This window comes from Solanum tuberosum, unplaced genomic scaffold (genome assembly GCF_000226075.1).
Source record: "Solanum tuberosum cultivar DM 1-3 516 R44 unplaced genomic scaffold, SolTub_3.0 scf00239, whole genome shotgun sequence".
In the NCBI taxonomy this organism is placed as follows: Eukaryota; Viridiplantae; Streptophyta; class Magnoliopsida; order Solanales; family Solanaceae; genus Solanum; species Solanum tuberosum.
The window spans coordinates 604,135-626,115 of record NW_006239163.1 but is presented as its reverse complement, the minus strand read 5'-3'; the positions used below and the strand labels follow the sequence as shown (position 1 = coordinate 626,115).

The window sequence follows — 21,981 nt, the reverse complement described above, 5'->3', positions numbered from 1 at the left end:
TACATCAAGAAAATACTTACTTTACGTATAAGAAAATTCCAGGAAGAAATAAAAATAGCAGATTACCTATAATGTAAATCTGGTAAAATGCTGAATGAGATTGCAAGAAGGAGCAAGGAAGCTATACATGGTCAGTCTACAAGTTTAATAAAAGAGAGAAAGAGTACAAGACGGTAACAATTTACAAGCATTTAAAGATATTATCTATGGGTAGCCTAGTATTTGGTGAATCTCTCAACACAAACACACAGTTTGGGCCAAAAATACTAAAATTTCTAACACGTATGATTCTTTAAAATTCACGTGTAGATACAAGTTCTGTTACAAAAACATAATGTGTTTGTGGTGAAAAAGAATTTCACGCATGAATGGATCGAATTCCAGGGGGTCCATCAGTCTTGAAAGAACAAGATACTCTGCCCTATAGGCAAAAGTACTTGAAACTTAAATATGTTGCCCGTCAAATATAAGTTTTAGCCTTTTTCCATGAGACTGACCGTCAAAATATTTCAAGACATTAAACCTGCTCAATTTACCACAAGTTCTGCCTTATAGGCAAACTTTAGAACTTATGCTTGATTGACAACATAAATTGATCTTCCTAGCAAATCTTTTTAAGTTAAAATCATTTTTAAAGATTTTACTAGAGTTTTTGGCTAAAATCATTTCGGAACTATGACTTAAATCTTAAGTACATCCTTGTGTTATATAAGTGAAAAAAAAAACATTCTTACACTATTTTAAAAGTTGCAAGATTCATCCTTCTGTCTATTTTTTTTAAGAATGTGCGAAGTCGAATGAATATATGTACACATGATTAAGTTTGTCAAATTGGGTGACTTTTCTAATTTTTAGAAATTGAGGGTTTAAATCATATTCCGACAAAATATATGCAAATTCTAAATATTCTTTGTAAAAAGTATGGTCAAATACAACTCTAACTTCAAAAAATTTTCAAATAAAGTAATTATTCCTTTTATTTTCATAACTAAATGCCTACGTAATTTCACTAAATTTCCAGCATTTTTGTACATTATATAAAATGTAAATTGCATTATATGTAACGTACCTAAATATTTTATTAAAGAGAATCTCTAAATAGTTGGGCGTAATATTTTTAAAATGAATTTTTTTACACAACCTTTCTAACCATTGAAATCTACCGTGTAAATATTTTCAAGACGTATGTATTGTTGCAAGTCAATTTACTTGATGATGCAAAAAAAAAACAAAAAAACTAACAACACACATAATTTAAATTCTGAGAATGAAAGATCCATTTTCTATCCATATCCTTATTCTTTTTAGGTAGCTTTGATCTTCTCGTCATGGCTAAGATATGACCAAATTAAAAAATAAAATAAAATTTATTGGTTCAATCAGTTTCTTAATAAAAATAAACTGAAGGATGATTTTTGCTTACTTAGATAATATAAGGATGTACATTAGATTTGAGTGATATTTAAGGGATGATTTTAGCCAAAAAAAATACACGGATTTTACTAAGCGGAGATAAATATTTAAAGACCTAACACTTTGAGGGACACTTGGTGTAATGTCCTTTATTTATTCGTGTTGGATTCTCTATTATTGCTAGACTTGTCGCGTCGTAGTCATGGTCCCATTTGCTCAGAAAATTAGCTGATGCGGTGATTTCGGCCTCCTTATTATTACTACATTTTATAGTGACATTTTTTTTTTTTTTTTACATAATGTAGTGATATAATGTATTTTAATAGCAAACATACAAGATACACATATTTGTGTATTTAAAATTTTTAGCCGTGAGTATTCTTTCAATAGAAACAACAATAAATATCTCACATACATATATGTTAATAATTCCCACATATCACCTTATATGGACTTGGACATTCCTTTTCTCGTAAACTAGCTTTTAGGGTCGAGTTGGACCCAAAATCTATTTTTGATATTCTTGTCTTTTTGCTCAACTTGTCTTCACATATATACACACTTTGAGCCACTTTAAAGCTATCTACAATAATTCATCTCTTATGCTACTTTTTAGGATTGGAAATACCAAAATCAGATTGCAAATTTCTAAGTTGGTTTCACTTGTTATTCTGTAAGTAAACTTCTTCATGACTCCCTTTTTCGTTTTCCTTTAAACAATTAATTACTACAATTAAATGTTTTCCTTCTCAAAATAATCTTGTTTTTCCTTCAATTTAATATATATATATAACTATTCTCTTTTCTTTTACTTTTTCACTAATTTGATAATGATTGTTATTGACAAATTTAGTCATAATATGGAAACTCACTCAGTTTATTAGTTTTTGAATCAATTTATCATTCGTTATTGTTATTTTAAGGTTATGATCAGTTTCTTTACTAGTAAAAGATGCATGGTGTTAAAGGACAACAAGTTTGAATAAGAAAATAATACAAGTACGAATAATAATTAATGAAAAATGAATGCAAAAATATTATTTTTATGGCTTAATTTTTAGCTCACTTGGCATTCCAGGAGGGAATGAATTTTAATAGGAAACAATTTATATATAATTCAAGAAGATAATCAGTTCTCTCATAATTTATAATTTAATTAGGAAAGTCGTAAAACATGGATTGTTAAGTATAGTTTCAAATATTATAACAAACCTCTCTACTCTTATTATTGTCATGAAACTATTTGTTAATTTTATTTTAACTAGTTCTAGGAACGTGTTTTGCACGTTTGTCTGCTATTACTATATACAATTTATATAGTGGGTGAAAGAGTTATGGTTCTTTCGAAGCTAAAACAACTTTAAACACAATAAGTTAACTAAAATACATCCTCAAAAAGCAATTCAAAAAAAATGAAGACACTCAACCAATATGTATCAAGAAGAATTGTTTTTGCCTTTATATATTATAGATCTTGAAACAAAAAATATTCTAAAGTTACTTTCACAATTATCTCCTATAAATTCAAAGTGTTTAAATAGAGAAATGCGGAGAGAATAAAAAAATAATTACAATCTACAGATATATAAAATCTTTCATTTCATTTCTTATAATTTTCTCTTACTTTTTTCACTCTTCAGAGCGAGGTATTAGAGGCACGTGATGTATCATAGAAATATAATGCCAATGGAGTTCGACTAATACTATAAACTTATATAATCAAATTATATAGCTTTTTTTCTATGTTTTAGTAACAGTTATACATAAACTTAGAAAGAGGAAATTTTAACAGACTCACAATATTTTTTAATCCATGATTACTTTTGTTAATACAAAATTATTTAAATTAACATACTATAAAATATGTTGCTAGTGTAATTGTAAAATATAAGTATTGGTTATTGTAAGAATAGTGTTGACCCTTTTGTTTGTAAATGTATAAAATGATATGGAAAAATTGAGCAAAGTCTTATAATGTATTCACACTATTCAAATAAAATAACGATAGTTTCAAAGAATAATTTGCTTTAACTTCTTAATTTTTTTTCTTTGAATGATGCATATGACTGGATAAAATCATAAGTACGTGTTTTGTCTATATATCAATCTCTTGTTTGTAAACATTATAAGAAGAAAAAAGAATTCACTTGGAGTTATCATAAGTAAGAACAATTAAAATATCACTGTTATGAAGATAGCTACTTTAATCAGAAACGATTGAGGCAAACAAAATGTTCCGGGAGATTCAACATGATTAGCTTATCTTCAAAATAGTTAATAATAAATATAAATTGGGATAATTAATTTTATTATATTTATATCCTAAAGATAAAAAAAATGAAAAATACAAAAGTATAATAACCAATTACAAAGTTATATTTGAAAATTTAAAAAGCTGGAGATATGAAAAATAAAAATTCACTTACAATTTTGTATTTGATGAACTTCCATCTTGTAACCATGCCAATTCACATATTTCTCAACAAAAAAAAGATAAATGTATATGAATAAAATTATAAAGAACACAAATATAAGAATTAGTAAGGATTCTTACAATTACAAATTGATAATCATTTTTTTACAAATGGTGTATATCATTGTTTTCAAAAACGTTTTTGGGGCGAGTCTGGGGGCGGGGCGTACTAAAAACGCTCTCAGGCATAAATTAAAGACGTAGATCCATAAGGTGTAAGTCCTAAAATTTGAGGCGTAAGCTCCAAGCATAAACACGTAAGTCCTGGGCATAGAAACGTAGGCCCAGGAGTTTTTAATTTATTTTTTAAAACTTTTTGCTTCAAATCATATTTTTATTATTGGTGTAATGATATTTCTCAAATAATAATTATAATACTCTTTTTCTTCATTATTGATTATTAATAATTATCTCAAATAAAAATCATAAATCATGGAAATGTTTACTTTTGCTTATTGTATTAGTAATAAAACTATAAAATTGAATATACATCAGACTACGTCCCATAGATCCATGGGACTTACACCCCGTGTCTCGGGGCATACGCTTTGCCCTGTACTGTATAAAACGCCTCACCTCACGCGCCCGCCTTTTAAAACACTGGTGCATATTAATCTACAGAAAGCAAGATGATCACAAATTTGGATGAAAGAAGGGAATATATATAATGTTGTTGGTGAGTGTCTTTGATAGACTCTTCATTACCCCCACTTATTATAAATTAAAATTAAAAGTTATTTTTTGACTCTTCATTATCCACATTTAATTTGGTACATGAATAACTTCCTCAAGCATTTACTACACAAAACTAATAGGCGTATTTAGTCCATTTTCTGATTACATTTGTTGAATTTAAGTTCATATTTTATTAGTTAGTAATGCAGTAATTAAAAGGGTATGCTCACTCTTTTTTGATTAAAAATTATATGAGTAGAAAAACGATGAGATAGAAAATTTAATATCCCAAAGAATTTGAATCATTGTGTCTAGATGCATGAATTTAAATAAAATTATTATTTAATATTAAATTAATTATATATTACTCCATTTAATTTAGTTAAGGGATAGAATAAGGGCAGAATGGTAATTCAACTTTTAAGTTAGGAACTTTTCACTTATAATAATAATATGATATGATGATGATGATGATATGATAATAACTATGGTTAAATCTTAAATAAATTGGAGTCAACTATATGAATTCACTGACCATGTTACTCCATTCAAACTAATCTCAATATAAAGAAAATAAAGATAAAAATTATAATGACAACTTGTCCATTATTTGGTTATGAATATACTAAATACGCTTCTTTTGAGCCAATGGTCCATCGGAAACAACATTTCTACCCCACGAAGGTAGAGGTGTGGTCTGTGTACATCCTATCCTCCTAGATTCCACTTGTGAAATTACACTGGATATGTGATAATGATACTAAACACAATAAGGAAAATTTTGTGTCATATTTGAAACCACAAGAGAGTTATGTATTACAAATCAAAACCTCAAGGGAAGTTTGTGAACTTTTCCATAACATGAAATGATGCAGAAGGTGTTGAAAGACATAGATATAATATAATAATGTTGCTCTTAATTGATAAAACTAATCTTTCCTGATTTTGGTGAACTTGCAGATATTTTCTACTAATTTATATGGAGATGGCACATAATGATATTGAGGATATGTTGGATCATCTAAAAAGGATCAAGAGTGGAGGTGATTCAAACAGTGTCAAGATTGATGAAATTGAGATACTTGAAGTGGAGCTAAGATTTTTGAGAACCTTTATCAAGTACAATCATGTTCTTTTGCCTGATTCCTTAGACATCATAAAAAATAAGTCCAAATTGATTGCGGAAATGATTCACTCTGTTTTTGGTGGAATTCCATATGGAAGCAAAACTAACTTTAATGTGGAAAGTCTAGTGTTGCAGTTGCTGGAATTCATTGAAGGTAATACTGGTTTTATAAGGTACAATAATGAATTGAATGATTCCTATCTTTCAGAATACATGGATTGCCTCGGCAATTTTCTTAATGATGTACTGAAGTACCTGGGATTGCATATGTCTTACCCTTATTTAGCAGATGAACATATCCTTAAGTTGAAGCGATCTTCAAAGCAAGTGCAAATCATTCAAAAGAAAATGAGAGGATTGCATATGTCTTACCCTTATTTAGTAGATGAACATATCCTTAAGTTGAAGCGATCTTCAAAGCAAGTGCAAATCATTCAAAAGAAAATGAGATTTTTGAGATACTTATATGTCACAGAGATAAAGAATTACGTTGACCATGAGAAGCTGGAAGGTCTGGAGACCCGAATTCAGTTCATAGCTGACAATGTGGGACAATTCTGTTATGATCTTTGGGTTTATAAGGATAAAAATGATACAGATTCAGATTCAAATGAAGTTGATATAGATGAGGATGAGGACAAAGATGATCTCTGGTATAAACCTCCTTATGTATTATCCCTGATTGTGCTAGTGGAGCTGCAAATAAAGAAGATTTTTCTCGGTGAACTAAAGACTTCAAAATTTACTCAAGCAAGAACTTTCAAGGACAAAACATTACCAAAAGGATTTTCACATCATCTCCACAGTATGCTGGTGAATCTCAGAAACAAAAAGCTTGAGAACTTCCCTAATACTGTCTCTGCTCAAAATATTGATGTGGCAATAGAGTTCTTGTCTTTTTTTCTTGTGGATGTGTCAAATAGTGTTTTTTATGGTAAAAAGTTGAATGAGGTCTTGGAAAAGGTTGGAGCTATAGCGGGTGATATTCTTTATGTAATTCAAAAGCTTCTTCCTAGCTCTATAAACAAAGATGACACTAGCAAAGTAGATGTCTGCACAATACATATATTGGAGAAAACTAAAGATCTAGTGGAGAGGTACTACAAATCCTTAAAATTCACTTCATCTCAGTTTCCCACGGTTTGTGGATTGAGCTTTCTGGATTCTCTTTTGCGGAAATTGAATAAGATATTGAAATCTGAATCAGGTTTAGATTTCATGATTAAAACTCGTAGTGGTATCATAGAGAAAGAGTTGTCGTTGCTTATATCCATTTTAGAGAAGGAGTTATCATCTCTATCATCTATAATCAGAGATGTCGCAAAGGTGCACCATGAACATGAAATTCTCAAAGATCTTCAGAGTCGTACTATCAATTTGGCATATGAAGCTGAAGTTGCCATTGACTCTGTTCTTGCTCAGTGTAATGCTTTTTGGCATATTTTTTGCTCTCTTCCTACAATTGTAAAAGAGATCAAACATATTAGAGCAGAGGTTTCCAAGATGTGGTCAGAGGACTTAGCTTATAAGTCATGCTATGTGGTAGATCCATCTAATCATCTGCCAACACAACGTAACAATCTTGTGAATGATGAGGAGATAATTGGCTTTGAAGATGAAGCAGAAAAAATAGTTCAATATCTGATTCGAGGTACAAATGAGTTAGATGTCATTCCGATTGTAGGTATGGGGGGACAAGGGAAAACAACCATAGCTAGAAAAGTGTACAAGAGTGACATGGTTGTTTTTCACTTTGATCGTCTAGCATGGTGTTGCATTTCCCAGACATATAATCAGATAGAGCTATTAAAACAGATCTACCATCAAGTTCCCAGTTACGAGGACAATGTCTGTAAGGACGATGAACTTGCTGACATGTTGAGGAAAAGATTAATGGGCAGGAGGTATCTTATTGTCTTGGATGATATGTGGAGTGTTAAGGCATGGGATGATTTAAGATTCTCTTTCCCAAATGATGAAAACAGAAGTAGAATAATTGTAACAACCCGACTTGAGAATGTGGCTAGGCAGATCAAGTACCATACTGAACCTCATTTCCTTCCATTCCTCACACCAGAAGAAAGCTGTGAATTATTATGGAAAAAAGTGTTCCAAAATGAAGGTCCCCGCCCTGAACTATACGATGTGAGTCTAGCAGTTGCAGAAAGGTGCAAGGGACTGCCTCTGGTGATTGTCTTGGTTGCTGGAATTATCAAAAGGAAGAAAACGGACGCCTCTTGGTGGCATGAGGTTAACAATTCTCTGCTTTCCTATCTTGGCGAGTCTGAAGAATATAGTTTTTCGACTATGCAGCTAAGTTATGATAACTTACCAGATTATTTAAGACCTTGTCTTCTTTACATGGGGATGTTCCAGGAGGATGCAAGAATTCCTGTGTCTAAATTGATACGTTTATGGATTGCTGAAGGCTTCGTGCAGAATATTGAATCTGGGAGATTGGAAGAGGCAGCAGAAGGTTACTTGATGGATCTCATTAGCAGTAATGTGGTAATGATTTCAAAGAGAAGATATAGCGGTAAAGTCATATACTGCCAGGTTCATGATATGGTGCTTCACTTTTGCTTGGAGAGGAGTAGAGAAGAAAAGTTTATGCTGGCGGTGAAGAGAAATCGTAGCCAATTTAAACCTTCTGATTGGAACGAAAATAGACTGAGCTTCAAATCCACTTGTGATATATCCGAGTATGACCAGCTGGGATACAAAACACAGAAGCCCTTCCATCAACATTTGAGGTCACTGATAATAATCAATGATTTACATTGGAATCCCTTCTCTCAGATTAGTAAATTGGGACTCCTTAAGGTCTTGGATTTGAGTTCCAATAGAGTGGATCATTTGTCGTTGGCTACATTGAATCCACTAATTCACCTTAAGTACCTCTCAGTTTCCATATTTGAATTCGATTTCCATCCAGAATCACATATGCGCCATCTAGAAACTATCATAGTGAATGGAAATGGTCGTCCTGTATTGTTGCCAGCAACATTTTGGAAAATGGAAAGGTTAAGGCATATTGAGTGTTATGCTTCTTTTGATTTGAAAAATAATAAGCAGTGGATCTTTAAAGAATCCTGTAAATTGGAAAATTTGAGGAAATTAAGTAAAGTTGAATTTCAAATTGATGATGCTGATTGCATGGATGTGTTGTTACAGAAATGTCCTAATCTTCAAGAACTTGGGATTAGTATTTTTAGCTATGAATGGGATTCTGCTGATATTTGTACTTCCGGTCCCAATTTGGAGATTCTTAGCCAGCTTCAATTACTTAACCTTTGCTTTCGTGGTGGCAACATTATTGTAACCGAATTACACCTGCCTTCAAATCTAAAGGAGTTGACACTTGAAGTGCCTCATCTATTAAACGTGGGATCCTTGATTGCGGGACTACCATGTCTGGAGTATCTCCAATTGATGGATTGGAGACGTGAGTCGGGAGAGTTGTGTTTCGGAGATATCACATTTAATAAGCTTAAGTTCTTGAAACTGGTGGAGTTAAATATCTCAAGGTGGGAAGCCTCAGAGGCATCTTTTCCCCAGCTTGAGACACTTGTTATAAAAAGGTGTTACCAGCTTGAGGAGATCCCCCTTAGCATTGCAGATATTCCAACACTGGAACAAATTAAGTTGATTGCATGCTATAATAAATCTCTGAAGGCTTCAGCTGTGAAAATTAAGGAAGAAGTTAGAGATATACAGGGAAGCGACCATCTTAATCTCATTATCGAAGTAAGTAGAAACAAATTCCTATGTGCTTTTTTTTGAGTATCCACGTGCATCTAATTTGCAAACGATATGTTTCAATACAGGATTGAGTCAAGTGTTTGGCACAACAAACAACATGGTATCGCAATATTCTATGAAAAGACTCATCTCAGCCAAACAAATCATAACCTTAGACTGGTTAAATTTGAAGTTATCTTGGAAGCTTTTATTTGGAATAAGGTACAACAAATACTTCTTTTAATTACTAGCGGAATAAAAATAATCTTTGGGACTCTGCATTGCAATAACTAAAGATTTGCGATCCCACTGAATTGCATACCAGCATCTTGGTAATTAAAGAATTTGCTAGTCATACTTATAAATGTTCTGAGTAGATCCAATATAGATTTAACTTTTTTTATTTATAAGTATTGTCTTAGTTGCTTAGTTCATCTGTCCATCAGCTGATTAATTTGCTAATTAGTACTTGCAGTGTTAGCAAGATCAGAAGCTAATAAATTTGTTCTTTCCATTCATGGATTATTAAGACACTGCAATTTGTGAACTATAACATATAATTTAGTATGACAGGAAATGAAATAAGAGATGGAAAATGATTAAACTGAAAACTGTAAGATGATGCTGATTGATTAATTTGTTCTGAGAAAATGAGCAGCAAAGACAATTATGGCCAAACATGCAAAGTGAAAAAAGTGATAACTAAAGAATAAAGATCAGATAGCCTTTCTTAGAATAAAAAAATTCTAAGCATAGGCATCAGATTTTTGATGGCGATAAGCTTTCCGGCCTTATAAAAAGCCAACTTCTCCTTGATTTCCTCATCCTTGAGCGTGAAATCTCCCAGAGTATAGTATGTGCTAGTCACTTAAGAGATGGAACCACCATCATCTGACTGGAGCATCAAACACGTGTAGTCTTGATTGGAGCGCAATAAGAAAGAAATGTCATATATAGCTTAGGGCTTCTCACACACTCAGTTATTTGATTACTCATTTAATTAGTGACGGCTTTTCATAGATGTAACATCCTTCCTATTGCATTGCTCCCTGTATTATTCACATTGTTCCTAATGTCAATGTGAGGTTTAGTTTTGTTTGGCAAACAAATCAAGGTTAATGAAACAAGAGGAGGATCCAGAAAGCCATAATGACTTTGTTTTATTTCATTGTTGTGTTCGATAGAGAGAAAGTTATGCATGCATGTAAAATGTGCTTTTATGCTGTATCCATTTGCTTAATTACCATTTTAATCAAACATTCCAACATACACTTTAGAGACATTTTAAAAGTTTTATGCATTAGAAATTCTTGTATTGAGACTTGGTAAAAAGAAATGTGAAGGTCATTTGATTATTATGTCGTTCATCACAATAAGCTCTTCCTTTTCAAATGCTGCAAGTTTTCATTTTCCTGGCCATAAAAGAGGACAAACAGTATCATCATCGTTGGTGCAAAAACGTTTCTTCATGATCTTCCTGAGCTTGACAATGTCTTTTCACCACAAGATCACTTTTTGGAGCATCGGAAACATGTTCCTTGTTGGCGGTAGTACATGTGGAATTCTTAAGTTTTTAATTGTAAAATTATGCAAGCTGGTGATATATTATTTATAGAAGCATTTAAAAGACTATTCGACTTGAATCCATGAAATTGTGAAATTCTGTTATGTAGGTGAATGATGAAAAGCAGCTACCCTTTTAGTCGTCTCCTCTACCACCTATCATTGTATATGCAGCAATTACTTGGATATATGAGATTTGTCATTGCTCATTTATGATTTCATTCAGAGCAACCTACTTCATCCCTCAGCCAGGGAGATGACCTTCCTTTACAGTCTACTCACCAAATTTTGTGTGCGCTTACACTGTATAATCATCAATCTTTCACAAGCAAGGAAATCTTGTAGATACAGAAAGAATCAACAGAAGCCTACAAATACTTCAAAGTAGTCACCCTGCTTTTAGCATCTTTGGATGACCCCAGGGCCCAACTAAGTGACAAAGCAATAGACTTGGCTCTGGAAGCAAGAAGCTTGATTAGTAAATTCTTAAATCTTAGTCCTTTTCTCTAGTTTGTTTCCGTATTGACCCATTCTGACTCACCATTGGTGTATGGCAGTGGGGTTTTGAAGAAGATATATTTTGCAATGATTTTGGTGTTGTTTGTGAACTTGTTGGGACGAAATCTTTTACTTATTTTTGTATCATATGTGTTACCTAAGCATTCAGTAAGAAGCCTGACATTAGTAGATGCAAATAACTTTGGTACTGTTAGATCACCCTGCATTTGGCATTTCCTATACTACAAGCAGCGCGTGTTTTTGGATATAGTTCGAGTTCCAAGCAACTTGTTTCAATGCAGGGAATTTGTCCCAAGCCTATTAGAATTTTGGCTCTGTTTGGAGAATCTGGTCAAACGGCCTGTTTGTTGGTGCAAGTACCAGAATTCATTCTTCTGTATTCTTTATGCGCAACCCATCCCAAATCACCATGAATTCATTTTTCATTTTGCGCATTGGCTCATCTTCTTCTCCAGGATTTTCCCTTCATCCCAGCATACTATCTACATCTCTTTTTCACGTCGACCTAGATATTAATCTGTTAAGGATACTTTCTTGAAAAGATGGAGAATGACGTAAGGATTTTCGGACGTATATTTATATTAACTAGAAACTTGAATCTTGTGCTACTTCCAACTTCCAAGAATGAAGTTTACAAATGGTAAATTCCGCGGCCTTATAATTGATGGTAATTAAACTACATTTTGATAGCAAAAGGAATGAACTTTAATTAATACATTGACAAGTATCAAGGACATTACAACATACATATGTCCAACTTAACCAAATTTGATTTTACAAGAATTATTTAGCTAGGATGCAGAATACATACATATGTCCAACTTAACCAAATTTGATTTTACAAGAATTATTTAGCTAGGATGCAGCATAGACTAAAAGTACCAAAAGGCCAAATCAGATCGATTCATCAGCAATTCTTTACACCACCTTTACGACATTGATGTCATCGCAACTGCTTGTTCGTTGCTTGCTTGAATTTCTTTGAGGAACAAAATGATTGTTCCCCACTCATCCCGCCTTTTCCTTTTACTTCTTTTTCTTTTCCATTTCAGTTTGTTTATGCTTGAAATATCTCTATCTTTGTACCACTCTGTTCCAACACAATAAAAATATAACATTAAGCACATTGTGATATACAATACTCAAAAGACATTAAAATTAAGCACTAAATGTGAGACAAATAATGGTGAATATATGTACTTTTGGTGAACATCAAGTATCCTAAATGAAGAATCTTTTTTCTTTTGCATTTATTTCAGAAAACTTTTAGCTATGAACTTTATGGTTTTTCCGAGCAGAAAATCAATTAATCCAAACACAAACAATGAGTAAAAATTGAATGCTTTGATAATTTCCTTATTTCCAGGCATGTCACATTTAATTGTAATCACAGAATAATGCAACATCGATCTTACTTCAAATTTAAGAATGTCTAATACAAATTCATACCACCATTTACAACATAATCTTCCTCTAGTAGTCTTGGGGATCTGAAATGAGAACTGATCCAGCTTTGCACTTTGTGTTGCATCTTCCGGATGTTGCTCCAAGTACCTGCGAAGAAAGACTATTAAGCAACACCACAACATAAAATGCAAATGATGTACATATTCCCTATTATCACTGCACGCAATTTAGACCAATCAAAGAAAGAATTAGGAAAAGAAACACATTCCGAAAATCAGGTTTAACTTTATAATATGAACATACTTTTCAACTTCAATTTTGGAACGAAGCTGCTGATAAGATGGCGAATTATAATACCTGTAAATCATGAAAAGAAAAAAATTAAAAACTACGACATTTATTTTGCACATTAGTGCCAAGGGCCCTAGCTTACAAGGAAAGCATCAATAATTGTTCTACGTATTAACAGTAAAATGAATAGTGAAAAAGATGCAAGACATACACATCAGCAATTCTGGTGTTTCTTTTTGTTCTGAATTTTATAACACGTTCCCACCCTGGGGGAGGCTGAGGAATATTAGGCGTATCAATTGCCCACTTGAGTCCGCTTTCATCTTCAGTGAGGTCAGGTGGATCGTCACATTTTTTATTAGAATGCCATTCACGAGTTGTTTCACAATAGAAGGGCCATTCCAAAATGTGTTCCCTTATTTCTTCATACTTCTCCTTTGTAGGTATGTACCTCCATTTGAAACATCTTGCACACTCCACAACCAATGCCACTGGAGTAGTTGGAGGCTTCATATTGTTTACAGGTTCAACACCATGACTAACATTTTGATCCATACAGCCAACTCTTAATGGAATGGGACAATCTGATGAAACCAAATACAACTTGTCTTATTAGATAACTCCAGTAACATGAGTAAGTACAATAGAAAAAATGTGTTGATCCGATTTAACCATTGATGTTGATCGATATGTGCTCATCTTAAAAGCAAAACCTATTGTTTGGATATACATATTTAAGACCTAATCGATTGAAAGATAACACCTTATAATAGTTAGGGAAAATCTTGCATTTAATGTCATCAAGAGAAGATGAAACAATCTTTGCATCTAGATTATTTTTGGCTAGTATAAGGAAGGAGAAGTAAATCTACTCAAACGTACACATTCTCAAAACCTAATAACACACTCATGACTGTTGTTGAACTGTGTTTCTAAGATAATTAGAATAATAACTTTAAAGAACTTGGTAAGAAACAACAAAATTTAAAGAGTATGTTCAAAACGGAAAAGTTGCAACTTTTCATAAAAGTCACAAGTTTTCATAAAAATCACAACTCTTCATGAAAATCGGAACTTTTCATTAAAGTCACAACTTTATTATAAAAGTCATAACTTTTCATAAAAGTCGCAATTTTTCATTTAAAGTAACAACTTTTCATTAAAGTCACAACTCTTCATAAAAGTCGCAACTCTTTATTTTCCATTCACACCTTTTAAAATCCAATAATGACAACAACGCCAAACTAAGTGTCATGCCACAAGTGGGTTTGAGAGAGGATAAGATTACACAAACATTATCCCTACCTTTGTGGGTATATAGAAATGTTGTTTCTGATAGACCATCGACTTAAAAGAAGTGTAATCAACACTCACAATGTACCCTAATTAAAAAGGTTGTTGGCATTTAAAACTAGAAGATAAAGGTAAGGAGTGGCCACCCAAACTTCACCAACTATAAATCCTACTACTATACAGATGACCAGAGTATAGTAAAAGAATCAAACTTTTTCGAAACCCCAAATTGCCAATCTGAGTAATCTATAGCCAATCTTTTTGAGACACCTTTTTTTTTTGTTTGCAGAAATGCCAGAAAACACAAATTATACACAGTAATATTATGAATCTAACAAAACAACATTTCTTAGACAACAAATCTAAGGAGAAATAACCACAAGCACAAATGAAAAGAAAAGGATAAAAAGAAGATACCCAAGTCAGAAAGTAAATTGACGATGAACCAACAAAGGATTTTCACAAATTTCCCGAATAACTTTTATACATAAACTATGAATGAAATATATGTCTTAGTTCTCTTTATCATTGAGAAACTAACTGAGACATGCATACAAGAAGTGTTGTAAATCTTACGGAAAATACCTTCTTGACGATTACTTGTACCGAATTCACCAAAGCTTGTACTTCACCAATAACTCTTATAGAAAATTCTAATAGCTTGAGGCGTGTCGAAAGACACTGTCCTTAAGGATATTTCACCCGGTATGGGTGTATCCCCCAGATTCAACAAGCTCTTCTAGTATAAAACTAGGAGCCAGAAACTAACAAAGATTCAATAGAAAGAAAACCAACATAAGAATATATTAAAAGAAAAATTATTATCTTGTATCCACTTTTACTCACCATCAGTAAGAATTAGATTTATATAGGAAATTAGTAACATATCTAATATGTCAACAGTTGAAATAGTCAAAAGCCATAAAAGGCATTGAACATAATTAATGAATTGAAGGCAACTCATTTCAGCAAAGAGACGTTTGGTAACGACCATATTATGACAGAAAATAATGACTAATTAAAGGATAATAATAATGGCAATAGAATATTATTTATGGAGAGAAAATATTTAGGACATAAAATAATATTCTCTTTCAAGTATAATAGAAAATAAAATAATTCATTTTGAGATACTAGAATCATTTTTCCAATAATCCCCTACATATCTCAAAAGAAATATTAAGGAATATAATGAAATAGAAGTCTTGCTATTTTCACATATGAGTCTAATGCATCGAATCTGGTATCCATAGACTAATGAACCAGACCTAGATAGAACAAGATTAAACTTACAGAACAATTGGTGAAGTTTAGAACTTCTATGAACCAATAATTCTTTTATAAGGCCAGTGTTTTATGCTAAGAGGCCATGCGCGTGTCCTGATATATTTCATGAGTGCTCTAGAAATCTGTCACAATTTCATAGAAGCGGCACCACTTCACACTCATATAGGTCCAATCATCAAGTGTATTCTGCAGAGCAATACACCACCTATAAAGGATATGACTTGGATTAAGAGCTTAACTCAGCCTCACTTTGCCTTGCAGACTGTTGCACTACATTCACACATCATAGGAGGGACATACTTTTATAGTGCTTACTTGATCAACTAATGACTTGTTATTAACCATATGAACCTAATTCATGGGATCTCCAATCACATAGGTTGACCATCATTGTTGGTCTTCTCAATTGACTAAAGTCTTACTCCCCTCGATGTTTCATTTAGTCAGTGAATTGATCAGATTCACCTTCGACTACACATTATTTATTTATGTAAATAATTCATCTCACTGCAATATTTTCATCACATTGTGTCTCAAACACTTGTATCTAATTTAGTCACATAAAAATTGGTTTTATTGCAATTGGAATACACACTAAGAGTTGTCTTAACAACTTAGTCTCATCGCCAATCAACTCCACAACAACTAATTCTAATTAATTATTTTTATATTATGGCATTCACAAAAATGTACCAACTTCTGTTACCTTTTTCATCATATATTGTACCCTTTTGTACAACAAAATATTCAATTTATTTAGTATTGTACTTATTGTACATCTCATGTATTACCAAATACTCTTTCCAAGATAATGTATCAAGAATCAATATCATTTTCAACAACAAGAACATTGAAAGTGTTTTCACTTTTAAAAACTCAACAATACTTTATTTTTCCCAACTCTGACATTGCATTCAATCAAATCACAATTGATTACCACAAATATTTATATGCAACATTTATTAGCATACAATCCAAAATCATAAATTCGGGTTTTCCTTTCTTAGTATCATGTAGCACAACCTTAGCAAGACCCCCCTACACTTTCAAATATTTCATAATAGAGGGATAACTTTTTCAATTTTCATAAAGTTTTCAATTTTGTATGCCACAATAGCTTATTAAAATATATAAAAGACTCCATTTTTATTTCTTAACAAAAAAATTACTTTAGCATATCTAGAGAAATAGTCAATAAATGTAACACAATAACATTTGTCACCTTTACTCATTATTTATACAAGTCTCACAAAAAAATTGAAGAGTTATTTTGAACAATTTAAATACTCTAAACACAAGCATATAATTTTATTTTATTTCTAGTATGCACATTTCAACACAAACGTCACACTTCAAGTTTTTATAGAAATATACAATGTGTACTATTAAAGTAAAACTAATTAAAAAATACAAGTTTAAGTTCATGTCATAATTCAAATGAATCAATCAAGTAAATGTAATCACTAGTATTTTCATAATGAACAATATTGACCACAAATAATCATGCTCAACATATCATCATTGTCTATAATAACATTTGTTAACACATTATCAAATTCAATAAACATTCATTCAATCTTTTTCTCATAAAATCCATAAAGCATCAAATCTAAGCACAAATATTAAAATCATGCACCATCTCAAATAATTTCAATATTTTCATATGTGAGTTTAATAAGAAGAACTTTTCCATTCCAAGAACTTGAGTAGTTCTAGAATCACCAACATATATAAATTTTTCTTCTTTTCTAATTTGGGAACACAAAATAATTTTAGTTAGCATAAATGTACTCAACCTTACAAAAATCTAACACCCAATTTCTCACTTTCACATATTAACCACAAGATTCTCTTGATAAATGACCACAACAATTTACATCTTCTACTTAGTCACTTTTATTTTTACTTAGCGGGATTATCATTTCTCCGAATCTTTTCAAACATAGAAAGATATGATGACTTAATTTGCCACACACAAATTCAATAAATATATGAGCATATAATATCATTACATACCTTATTAGCTTGAACTCACAAAGATTTATCATTCTCTGCAATAATGATTTATCTGTCTTGCCTCTTCAGTCCAAAACGAGCAACATCTAAGTGAGAAACATTAACCTCGACTAAGTGGGCACCTTAGAGCCAACCAAAATTTTCACTTGGAATTCCACTAAACCTTTCTTTCTCTTCCTTTTTCTTTTGTTTTCATTGCATACATTAACCATCTTAAAAATTAACCATAACACAATTGCTTTATCCAAATTCAACTTTCTGCCTCCCTTTTCGCTTTTAAAAAAAAAAACTTTAACAAATTTAAATAATTTCTTTTTAATCGGCACGGTACTATTGTAAATAACGTTCCAAGCAATAGACAAACATATAGGAAATTAGTAACCTCTCTAATATGTCAATGGTTGAAATAGTCAAAAGCCATAAAAGGCATTGAACACAATGAATGAATTGAAGGCAATTCATTTCAGCAAAGAGACGTTTGGTAACAACCATATTATGACAGAAAATAATGACTAATTAAAGGATAATAATAATGGCAATAGAATATTATTTATGGAGAGAAAATATTTAAGCCATAAAATAATATTCTCTTTCAAGTATAATAGAAAATAAAATAATTCCTTTTGAGATACTAGAATCATTTTTCCAACAATAAGTAACCGATGAACTAATGTAGGTTGGATTTGTTTGATATCTTTGGTCCAACAACCTATATAAGATGATGTGACACCTCTTGTTTTGAATACTTGCGTCCCGTTTCATGTTTGATGCCTAGGATAGGTTGTTATATGTTTTGAGACAGACTTGTTAATATATATGGTTTAGGTTGGGATCCATAGGACTCGGGTGAGTTTTTTTTAAGCTTAAAACACAACTGAACCTGGTGCACCGCAAATGCAATCACCAGATTTAAACAGAATGGATTCGCAAATCAGATCAATGAACACTCCAGTGCTTTCTAGAACACGTCTCAGGTGAAAACAATCAAACAAAACACAGAAAAAGGTATATTTTTCGAGAAGTATTTGAACAGCCTCTTTGACAGGCGTACAAAATAGATTATGATTTGTGCCAAGAACAGAACATTAGATTATTGTGAGCTCAAGTTACAATAAATAAGTGACTTATAGAATGACAAAAGGCTAAATTACACTTGAACAAAGAAAAACTAAAACAAGTGTGATCCCCAAAGCAGGTAAACCCCATTTTGTCGATTTTTCTGTGCTATATAGTCCATGAATTTTTGGTGATCTGGAATTCTGAAAAAAAATTTGCCAAAATTTTTCATGGATCTTAGCAAGGGAGCTGGTTGGTCTCCACGGGATAACGGGCCCATTTTCATGTTAAACAAACCCAAATAAGGTAAACCCTCATTTTACCGATTTTCGTGTGCATAGTCCATGAATTTTTGGTGATACAAAATTTCAATTTTTTTTTTCCAAATTTTTTTACGGACGTCTATTAAGACCCTAGTAATGAAGGCAGTAGGTCCCGATGGGCAAACGTGCCTATTTCAAGTTTGAACGAGCCCCAAAGCAAATAAACCCCCATTTTACCGATTTTCGTGTAATATAGTCCATGAATTTTCGGTGATCCGAAATTCTGGATTTTTTTTGCCAAAATTTTTCATGGACGTCCATTAAGACCATAGTAATGGAGCCAACTAGCTCCAACGGGCAAATAGGCCTATTTTGAAGTTCAAACGAGCCTCAAAGTAGATAAACCCCCTTTTTATCAATTTTCGTATGCTATAGTCCATGAATTTTTGGTGATCCGGATTTTTTGATTTTTTTTTTGTCGAAATTTTTCATGAACGTCCATTAAGACCTTAGCAATGGAGCTAGTTGGTCCCCATGGGTAAACAAGCCCATTTTCAAGTTCAAACGAACCCCAAAGCAGGTAAACCCCATTTTGCCGATTTTCGTGTGCTATAATAGTCTATGATTTTTGGTGATCCGAAATTCCAAATCATTTTATGCCAAATATTTTCATGGACATCCGTTAAGATCTTAGTAATGGATTCAGTTTGTATTGACGGGCAAACAGGCCCATTTTCAAGTTCTAACAAGCCCCAAAGCAAGTAAACCCCCATTTTACCGATTTTCGTGTGCTAGTCCATGAATTTTTGGTGATCCCGAATTCTGGATTTTTGTTAGCTGAATTTTTAATGGACGTCCATTAACTTAAGAGAAAAGCATTCAAGTCATTCTTAAGTTTCTTAAGTTTTGGGTCAACTTCAAACGACCATAATTCCTAGTACAAGATGAGTTAGGTGAGCTTCAAGATATAAAATTAAAGCCCTTTGAGTCCTCTTTCCAACGCCATCGAGTTTGCTAAATTCTGAGCTGTCAGTACAAGGTTATGACGGATTTACTAACGTTGCGCAAACCTGGCAGCAGCTCCACGATAGCGCCGCGACGCGGAGCCAACATAGACCTCACTGCCTGGTGAAAAATTATTCCGACTCCCAGCTCATTTTAATTATTTCTTTAAGGGTATTTTAGTCCTAAAAATCCTTAGGAGGTCATCTAAATTGCCCTAAACGTGTAGAAAATCAGTTTTCTTAAATCTAAACCCTCTCATCCACTCCAAAGATTCTACGCTCAAGGGATTCAAGAAATGCTAAGGCTAGGGTTCATCTTTCAAGGTTTTCCTCCAAGTTGCTTCAAGAGGATAATTCTTTCAGGTATGTAAGGTTCCATAGTGTTGGGTTTGTTCACCCACACACCAATCATGTTAATTTCAGCTTTAAATTCTTTCTAAAAGTTGAAGCTTTGATGTTCTTGTTATGTATTCATGAATTTGCTTTCGTTCTTGAATTGGGCTGAGATTGAGGAGTTCTTGAGGTTAATGTGTCGATTTATAGAGGGGTTAGAGTTAGATTCTAGTGTACATGTGCTGGGTATCTAAATCTAAAGAGGAATTGAGAAAAAGAAGCAAGTTTAGGTGAATTGGGGTTAGAAAGCAAAGAAGGAAAAAGTCGGGCAAATCTGGCACTTGGCTTCGCGTCGCGGACCTGCCTCCCCATTTCTTTAAGTTATCTTCGCGTCGCGGAGAGGTCACGAACCTCTCTGCCTCAAAAGTTAATTCGCGACCAAATATTTTAAGTCATCTCCGCGTCGCGGACTTGCTTCTAGACAGTGATTTCTTGATCGTTTTTCATGTTTAACTATCTAAAAACACTCCTAAACATCACGAGATCATTCCTATCACAAATCACAACCTTGAATTCATAAATCACATTCAAGGTAGAGTTGAGAGTCAAGTCTTGAGAGTTCTCTCAAACATTTTTGAGAAAGTCCCTTTGAGTCCTTTGAGGAGTCTTCTACAACTTCTAATAACTTGTTTCAACTTCTAATAACTTATTTCAAGACTCGAATAAGTGAGCATGACAGTGAGGAGAATATATTCATGAGTCTACACTATCACCTAGATCCTTCATATCATGAACCATAACTCTTGAATTCATAATTCACATTCAAGAGAGAGTTAAAAGTAGAGTTCAAGAAAGTCTTTGAGTTCAATTGTGATCCTTTGAGATCAACTATCAAATTGAACTAAGTTTTGAGGAAGTAAGTCAGAGAATAAGAAGAGTCGCATACATGAGTTCCATATTGTTATGTAGACCATCAAGTCGAGTTGTTTCATGCCCTTAATTCCGCGAACTTCGTAAGTTGAGCATCCTTTAAAGAAGTGGTATCTTCAAGTTCTAAGCCTTTAAGTGTTGAGTTCCTAATACCTTTTGAGAAGTATCTTTGAGTACTTGAGTTGAATATTTCATGCCCATAATTCCGCATGAACACTATAAGTCGAACAGTCTTGAGATGAGTAGTATCATTGAAGTTCTTGAGTTTCAAGTATTGAATCTATCTATGGTTATTGAAAACCTTACATTGAGTCGTTCATGCCCATCATTCGGCATGAACCATATTTAAAGAAGTCTTTTACAAAAGTATAAACTTTGTTTTAAGACTTAAGTTTTGAGTTCAGTAAAGAGTAAAGTTGAAGTTCATTTCTTCAAAAGTATATGGGGACTATGTATTCCCAAAAGAGTTTAAAATGTTTTCACATTTAAATAAGAACAGAAGACTGAGATTTTCAAAAGAGCCTTTGAGCTAGTGTTTCAGTAAAAAGCCTTTGAGCTAGTTTTTCAGTAAAGAGTCTTCGGGCTAGTTTT

General features: G+C 32.7%; 2 protein-coding genes across 4 annotated transcripts; one reads left to right on the top strand and one right to left on the bottom strand.

Moving 5' to 3' along the window:
• The first annotated feature begins 2,011 nt into the window (after positions 1-2,011).
• On the top strand, positions 2,012-11,631 carry LOC102594142 (putative late blight resistance protein homolog R1B-16). 3 transcript variants are annotated; one of them, XR_001474685.1, is made up of 4 exons: positions 2,012-2,086; positions 5,522-9,434; positions 9,515-9,650; positions 11,102-11,631. XR_001474685.1 is itself a non-coding variant. In XM_006356945.2 (3 exons), the coding sequence occupies exons 1-3, from the start codon at positions 2,016-2,018 to the stop codon at positions 9,518-9,520; spliced, it is 3,990 nt and encodes a 1,329-aa protein (XP_006357007.2). In that variant the 5' UTR covers positions 2,012-2,015; the 3' UTR covers positions 9,521-11,063. The 3 variants fall into 3 exon arrangements, 1 of the variants encoding a protein (XP_006357007.2); XR_001474684.1 differs by lacking the exon at positions 11,102-11,631 and adding an exon at positions 10,830-11,063; XM_006356945.2 differs by lacking the exon at positions 11,102-11,631 and having other exon boundaries at positions 9,515-11,063.
• Positions 11,632-12,567: 936 nt separating this feature from the next.
• On the bottom strand, positions 12,568-13,763 carry LOC107062521 (methyl-CpG-binding domain-containing protein 2-like). The gene is made up of 4 exons (XM_015313221.1): positions 13,420-13,763; positions 13,221-13,274; positions 12,926-13,064; positions 12,568-12,600 (listed from the first exon to the last, which is right to left on the bottom strand). Exons 1-4 carry the CDS (start codon positions 13,761-13,763, stop codon positions 12,568-12,570), a joined length of 570 nt encoding a protein of 189 aa, XP_015168707.1.
• Between the last annotated feature and the right edge of the window lie 8,218 nt (positions 13,764-21,981).

Excerpts from the sequence above, each read along its gene's own strand:
- LOC102594142 (XM_006356945.2), top strand. The coding sequence starts at position 2,016 with ATGCTACTTTTTAGGATTGGAAATACCAAAATCAGATTGCAAATTTCT. Across the intron at positions 2,087-5,521 it reads TTGGTTTCACTTGTTATTCT|ATATTTTCTACTAATTTATA; the intron begins GTAAGTAAACTT and ends GTGAACTTGCAG.
- LOC107062521 (XM_015313221.1), bottom strand. The coding sequence starts at position 13,763 with ATGGATCAAAATGTTAGTCATGGTGTTGAACCTGTAAACAATATGAAG. Across the intron at positions 13,065-13,220 it reads TCCAAAATTGAAGTTGAAAA|GTACTTGGAGCAACATCCGG; the intron begins GTATGTTCATAT and ends CTTTCTTCGCAG. Across the intron at positions 12,601-12,925 it reads TAGACATTCTTAAATTTGAA|AGTGGTACAAAGATAGAGAT; the intron begins GTAAGATCGATG and ends GTGTTGGAACAG.